The 7,527-nt window shown below is 43.4% G+C and overlaps 1 protein-coding gene across 11 annotated transcripts in view; it reads left to right on the top strand.

The window, feature by feature from the left end:
- Window positions 1–1,283: 1,283 nt before the first annotated feature.
- The window catches only part of sgip1a (SH3GL interacting endocytic adaptor 1a), a 120,143-nt gene continuing 113,899 nt past the window's right edge, over window positions 1,284–7,527 (top strand). For 3 of the 11 annotated variants that reach the window (XM_090236196.1, XM_090236193.1, XM_090236192.1), the window contains exon 1: window positions 1,287–1,440. In XM_090236196.1, coding sequence (XP_090092322.1) covers window positions 1,398–1,440 — 43 coding nt within the window. In that variant the 5' untranslated portion in view covers window positions 1,287–1,397. Of the gene's footprint in view, window positions 1,441–7,527 lie in introns of all 11 variants that reach the window. The other 8 variants (XM_090236195.1, XM_090236197.1, XM_090236188.1 and 5 more) reach the window with 5 other exon arrangements.

Raw genomic sequence — 7,527 nt, 5'->3', positions numbered from 1 at the left:
GGTTTCAATTGTCCTTATTAGGAAATGAGATTTGTGTTTTTGAGGTGTCCTTTAATGTGTGTGTGTGTGTGTGTGTGTGTGTGTGTTTGTGTGTTTGTGTGTGCGTGCGTGTTCGAATGTGGGAAGCGTTTTTACTTTCACTCAGCCAAAACATTACAAAGTTAGTCACTCACCCTTTTAGATAACTTGGAACAGTCTAACCAGGTCTTATGTCTGGAAAGTAGCCGAGACTAGCTAGCAAGCTAGCCAATTTATATAGCCAATTAGCTTCAGCAGGCCGGAGTGATCTATGGGGCTAGTTAGGGACTCTAAATAAATTACATAATGTAAATGGGACAATATTTACATGTTGCACACCTTTTAGTTGTCTCATTAAATGCTTTCAATATTTATTATACATTTTTACAATTTATAGTTGATTTGAGGTTTTAAGTCATTGAAATGTGGAGCTATTACATTTTGTAATTTACTGATGGTCTAACTTGCCCATAGGGATATCCAATATCAAACTAAATTAACTATGGGCGTTATGATCCAGTCATGTGCAGCTGCTCTCTGAATTTATGATTACTTCGGTAATGTGGGCTGGATTTAAATACACCCAACCCAAGGAAAACTATTACGGTGACATTTTATTCCCTTACATATTTCTTTCCCTTAATTATCTTGTGAATTTGTGTTTTGGACGGGATTGACTTTATGACAAAAAATATTCTATTTACATTATATAGTCAATTATGACACTAGAAGAAATGTTTCTGACTCATATCGATGCCTCATATTCACATTTCAAAAGGAGAAGTTGCTTATTACGTTCAGTTGCTCTTTTATCCTATTTCAGGTTATTTCTTCACTTCACATTTCCCCTGTTCTCACCTTTTATCGCTCTTCTTCTTTCCTGTTGCTCCTCTTCCTCTCTCCTGTATCTCTTCTTCGTCTCTCCTTCCTCTCCTTCTAATTTTCCCTCTTTCTTCCAGGGTGAAAGGGGTTAGTGTCATTGGACCAGTTTGCAGTGCACAGAGAAGTTGGTGTGTTGTATACAGGTCAGGTACACTCAGGTTGTTTGTGTATGGGGGGGGGGGGGGGGGGGGGGGGGCAGTGGGTGGGAGTGGAAGGGGTACCTCCACTGACTGACAGAGTGGCCCAGACAGCACTTCTACAGAACATTACATTACCATTCTCCACAGGTCCTTCAGTGTTTATGTGTGTGTGTGTCCTCTCAGCCAGGGTACTCACCGTCGTCATCACTCCTCTAATACGACTGGTCCCTCTCTTTCTTTCTCTCCTCACAGACTCCTTGACATCTCTTCTCCCTACAGTTCTCTTTTAATCCATTCGTCCTTCCATCCGCCTGTGGACCTACAGATATGCGACCTGCTCCATGGAGATTGCTGTAGATGGCTGAAGAGCTGTGTACTGGCTGGTTTCGCATTGTTGCAGGTACGACTACCTCTCTCTTTCCTCACCTATCTGTCAACTTCCTCTGTATAAATGTGTCTGTGGGTATTCCAGTACTGCACTGTGTGCGATGTGGTGCTTTCAAGTATTTATGTTCTATAGTTCAGTTGTGTGCGTTCGTTTATGTATGTTTGAGTTTATTTATATTTTTACGGGGACAGTGCATATTATTCAACGTTTCAGTAAAAGTGCCGGTTTTTGCCAGCCGGCTAATTTTAAACCTCAGACCCTGAATACATGTATACATACCCCTCCACGTGTACCCGTTACTCTGTGAGTTGAGCGTGTGTGTGTGTGTGTGTGTATACATACCCCTCCACATGTACCCGTTACTCTGTGAGTTGAGTGTGTGTGTGTGTGTGTGTGTGTATACATACCCCTCCACATGTACCCGTTACTCTGTGAGTTGTGTGTGTATACATACCCCTCCACGTGTACCCATTACTATGTGAGTTGAGTGTGTGTGTGTGTATACATATCCCTCCACATGTACCTGTTACTCTGTGAGTTGTGTGTGTATAAATACCCCTCCACGTGTACCCGTTACTCTGTTAGTTGTGTGTGTGTGTGTATACATACCCCTCCACATGTACACGTTACTCTGTTAGTTGTGTGTGTGTGTGTGTGTGTGTATACATACCCCTCCACGTGTACCCGTTACTCTGTGAGTTGAGTGTGTGTGTGTGTGTGTGTATACATACCCCTCCACATGTACCCGTTACTCTGTGAGTTGTGTGTGTATACATACCCCTCCACGTGTACCCATTACTATGTGAGTTGAGTGTGTGTGTGTGTGTATACATATCCCTCCACATGTACCTGTTACTCTGTGAGTTGTGTGTGTATAAATACCCCTCCACGTGTACCCGTTACTCTGTTAGTTGTGTGTGTGTGTGTATACATACCCCTCCACATGTACACGTTACTCTGTTAGTTGTGTGTGTGTGTGTGTGTGTGTGTATACATACCCCTCCACGTGTACCCGTTACTCGTTGAGTGTGTGTGTGTGTGTGTGTGTGTATACATACCCCTCCACATGTACACGTTACTCTGTTAGTTGTGAGTTGTGTGTGTATACATACCCCTCCACATGTACCCATTACTCTGTGAGTGTGTGTGTGTGTGTGTATACATACCCCTCCACATGTACCCGTTACTCTGTGAGTTGTGTGTGTATACATACCCCTCCACATGTACACGTTACTCTGTTAGTTGTGAGTTGTGTGTGTATACATACCCCTCCACATGTACCCATTACTCTGAGTTGTGTGTGTGTGTGTATACATACCCCTCCACGTGTACCCGTTACTCTGTTAGTTGTGAGTTGTGTGTGTATACATACCCCTCCACATGTACCCGTTACTCTGTGAGTTGTGTGTGTATACATACCCCTCCACGTGTACCCGTTACTCTGTTAGTTGTGAGTTGTGTGTGTATACATACCCCTCCACATGTACCCGTTACTCTGTGAGTTGTGTGTATACATACCCCTCCACATGTACCCGTTACTCTGTGAGTTGTGTGTGTATACATACCCCTCCACGTGTGTGTGTGTGTGTGTGTGTGTGTGTGTGTGTGTGTGTGTGTGTGTGTGTGTGTGTGTGTGTGTGTGTGTGTGTATATATACCCTTCCACATGTACCCGTTACTCTGTGAGTTGAGTGTGTATACATACCCCTCCACGTGTGTGTGTGTGTGTGTGTGTGTGTGTGTGTGTATATATACCCTTCCACATGTACCCGTTACTCTGTGAGTTGAGTGTGTGGTGTTTGATGCAGAAGCCTCACAGAGAGGTATTACACTGAACAAAAATATAAACGCACCATGTAAACACATCATTGACCGGAATCCTGCCGCTCTGGATCATTACACCGGATCATTACTCTGGATCATCGCAGCTAGCTAGCTGCAAACGAGTGGCTACTGTTAGGTAATGCTTCTGTGCCGAAGCAAGCACCAGCTAGCCTTGAGCTAGGCACATATACCAGCTAATTCTAGGGCTTCAATACCTCTTTTTCCAATTGGCCTGGACCCTTTATTGTCGACACGGAGCCCCGCCGATCCATCATGACTGGACTACCGACGTGATCGCTCGATGTGGTCTCAACAGGCTTTTCTGTTACGATGTCGCCGAAGAACCATCTTCTCGCCCCAGCCCGCTAGCTTCATGGTTGGGATGGTGTTCTTCGGCTTGCAAGCGTCTCCCTTTTTCCACCAAACATACCAATGGTCATTATGGCCAAACAGTTATATTTTTGTTTCACCAAACCAGAGGACATTTCTCCAAAAAGTACGATCTTTGTCCCCATGTGCAGTTGCAAACCGTAGTCTGGCTTTTTTATGGCGGTTTTGGAGCAGTGGCTTCTTCCTTGCAGAGCGGCCTTTCAGGTTATGTTGATATAGGACCCGTTTTACTGTGGATATAGATACTTTTGTACCAGTTTCCTCCAGCATCTTCGCAAGGTCCTTTGCTGTTGTTCTGGGATTGATTGGCACTTTTCGCACCAAAGTACGTTCATCTCTAGGAGACAGAACGCGGCTCCTTCCTGAGCGGTATGACGGCTACGTGGTCCCATGGTGTTTATACTTGTGTACTATTGTTGTACAGATGAACGTGGTACCTTCAGGCGTTTGGAAATTGCTCCCAAGAATGAACCAGACTTGTGGAGGTCTACAATGTTTTTCTCAGGTCTTGGCTGATTTCTTTTGATTTTCCCATGATGTCAAGCAAAGAGGCACTGCGTTTGAAGGTAGGCCTTGAAATATATCCACAGGTACACCTCCAATTGACTCAAATGATGTCAATTAGCCTATCAGAAGCTTCTAAAGCCATGACATCATTTTCTGTAATTTTCCAAGTTGTTTAAAGGCACAGTCAACTTAGTGTATGTAAACTTCTGACCCACTGGAATTGTGATACAGTGAATTATAAGTGAAATAATCTGTCTGTAAACAATTGTTGGAAAAATTATTTGTGTCATGCACAAAGTAGATGTCCTAACCGACTTGCCAAAACTATAGTTTGTTAACAAGAAATGTGTGGAGTGGTTGAAAAAGGAGTTTTAATAACTCCAACCTAAGTGTATGTAAACTTCCGACTTCAACTGTATATTACTCCAGTGTAAATTGCTAAATTGTAATTACTTCGCCACTATATCCTATTTATTGCCTTTACCTCCCTAATCTTAACTCATTTGCACACACTGTACATATACTTTTCTATTGTGTTATTGACTGCACATTTGTTTATCCCATGTGTAACTCTGTGTTGTTGTTTGTGTCACACTGCTTGGCATTATCTTGGCCAGGTCACAGTTGTAAATGAGAACTTGTTCTCAACTGGCCTACCTGGTTAAATAAAGATTAAATTAAAAAAATAAAGATCCCATACATTTTCCATATACACAAAAAGCTTATTTCTCCAAAATTATGTGCAGAAATTTGTTATTAAGTTTTTCTCATATCAACGTGCTTGTTAAACAGCATGATCATTACACAGGTGCACCTTGTGCTGGGGATATTAAAAGGCCACTCTAAAATGTGCAGTTGTGTCACACAACACAATGCCACAGATGTCTCAAGTTTTGAGGGAGTGTGCAATTGGCATGCTGACTGCAGGAATGTCCACCAGAGCTGTTGCCAGAGAATTTAATGTTCCCTACCACAAGCCGCCTCCCACATAGTTTTAGAGAATTTGGCAGTACGTCCAACCGGCCTCACAACCACAGACCACATGCAACCACAGCTGCCCAGGACCTCCACATCCGGCTTCTTCACCTGCGGGATTGTCGGAGACCAGCCACCTGGACAGCTGATGAAACTGTGGGTTTGCACAACCGAAGAATTTCTGCACAAACTGTCTAAAACGTCTCAGGGAAGCTCATCTGCGTGCTCGTTGTCTTCACCAGGATCTTAACCTAACTGCAGTTAGGCATCGTAACCAACTTCAGTGGGCACATGCTCACCTTCGATGGCCACTGGCATGATGGAGAAATGTGCTCTTCACAGATGAATCCCGGTTACAACTGTACCGGGCAGATGGCAAACAGTGTGCATGTGGGCGAGCCGTTTGCTGATGTGAACGTTGTGAACAGAGTCCCCCATTGTGGTGGTGGGACTATGGTATTGGCAGGCATAAGCTGTGGACAACAAACACAGTTCCATTTTATTGATGGCAATTTGAATGCGATAAGATCCTGAGGCCCATTGTTGTGCCATTCATCCGCCGCCATCACCTCATGGTTCAACATGATAATGAATGGCCCCATGTCGCAAGGATCTGTACACAATTCCTGGAAACTGAAAATACCCCAGTTCTTCCATGGCCTGCATGCTCACCAGACATGTCACCCATTGAGGATGCTCTGGATCGATGTGTAGGACATCGTGTTCCAGTTCCCACCAATATCCATCAACTTCACACACCAATTGAAGAGGGGTGGGACAACATTCTACAGGCTGCTCAATCAACAGCCTGATCAACTCTATGCGAAGGAGATGTGTCGCGCTGCATGAGGCAAATGGTGGTCACACCAGATACTGACTGGTTTTCTGATCCACGCCACTAACTTTTTTTTCAAAGGTATCTGTGACCAACAGAGGCATTTCTGTATTCCCAGTCATGTGAAATCCATAGATTAGGGCCTAATTAATTTATTTCAATTAACTGATTTCCTTATATGAACTGTAAACTCAGTCAAATCTTTGAAATTGTTGCATGTTGCGTTTTATATTTTTGTTCAGTGTACATTTATACATTTACATTTTAGTCATTTAGTCACTCTTATCCAGAGTGAATTACACAAGCAATTAGGGTTAAGTGCCTTGCTCAAGTGCACATTGACATTTTTCACATATGATTCAAACCCGCAACTTTTTGGTTACTGGCCTACCGCTAGAGGTAGAGAGGTAACAGAACAGTGTCCCTGGGATCTGCTCCTGTCCTTAAAGGATCCTCTAGTCTAGCTGCAGTAGAAACGGGTCAGGAGCTAATAAAGTTTGTCACTGTCACACAGCCAGGTCCCAGAGAGGGTAGGGCTGCACTAGAAAGGGCTAGACAATGGATAGATGAGGTGAGAAAACAAATATCACCCAGTTTTCTTCTCTCTCCTATTCTTTCCTCTCTGCTTTGTCTCTTCATATCTCTCTCTTACTTCCTTTTCTAAGTAATTTCTCTCTCTCTCCTGTTATCATTCGCTCCCTGTCTGTGTGTTTTCTGGCCTGGCTATGTTCAGAGCTCCTCTTACTGGCTATTGGACTGTACTGTAGTTGAGCAGAGTGCTGGTAACCCTCTGAACCATTATCTGTCTATTGCTTGGGCCCAGACTCCCATCCTGGAGAGGAACAGCACATGCAGGCTTTTGTACCAGCCCAGCCCTAACTAAGGTATAAAAGAATACGCTACCAAACCTGTTCGAAAGGGTTGCTTAACTATTGAGGTGGCTCTGGTCTCTCTCTACCAATTTAAGTAAATCCTTCTTTAGTTTTAGTGCCCCCATTGTTTGTATAACCTGCAAAACCATTGGATCTTGACTCCCTGTTGCCGCTAGGGCATTTTAGGACTCTGGTGTTTAATTAATTTATTGAGGATTGCAGTTGTTTTGATTGATTGTAATCAATCAATATATATTATTATTTTGGTTTTATTTGGAATGTTTTGTACTCAGGGCATCATTGTGAATTTGACCCTGGTCTCAATTGGGCTCCCCTGAATACATACTTACATTTAAAAAATAACATAAAAAAACACCTGACTCAACTAATCAATTAATTACTTCTTCAATTTAGACCATCATTGGTTGAATCAGGTGTTTTAGAGCTGGGCTGGAACAAATGCCTGCATACCCTGGCCTGTAGCTCTCCTGGGCCGGAGTAAGCATGCGTCAATACGCATGCTTGGTGTAGGCTGTTATTGTAACAGTGATTCCACAGGCCTCTCTGTTAACCAGTGTAAATCTCCTTCACAGCCCTGTCAACAGACACAGAGACTGCCATGTTCTGAGGGGCTTTGTCCATTCTAGTAATTGTATTTCTATGGCTGGAACACTGGAGTAGAGCTCAGGGAATGGTA

Source organism: Oncorhynchus mykiss, chromosome 5 (genome assembly GCF_057628025.1).
Source record: "Oncorhynchus mykiss isolate SJ-2025 chromosome 5, ASM5762802v1, whole genome shotgun sequence".
Taxonomy (NCBI): Eukaryota; Metazoa; Chordata; class Actinopteri; order Salmoniformes; family Salmonidae; genus Oncorhynchus; species Oncorhynchus mykiss.
The sequence above is the reverse complement of the archived record's forward strand: the minus strand, read 5'-3'. Positions and strand labels throughout refer to the sequence as shown.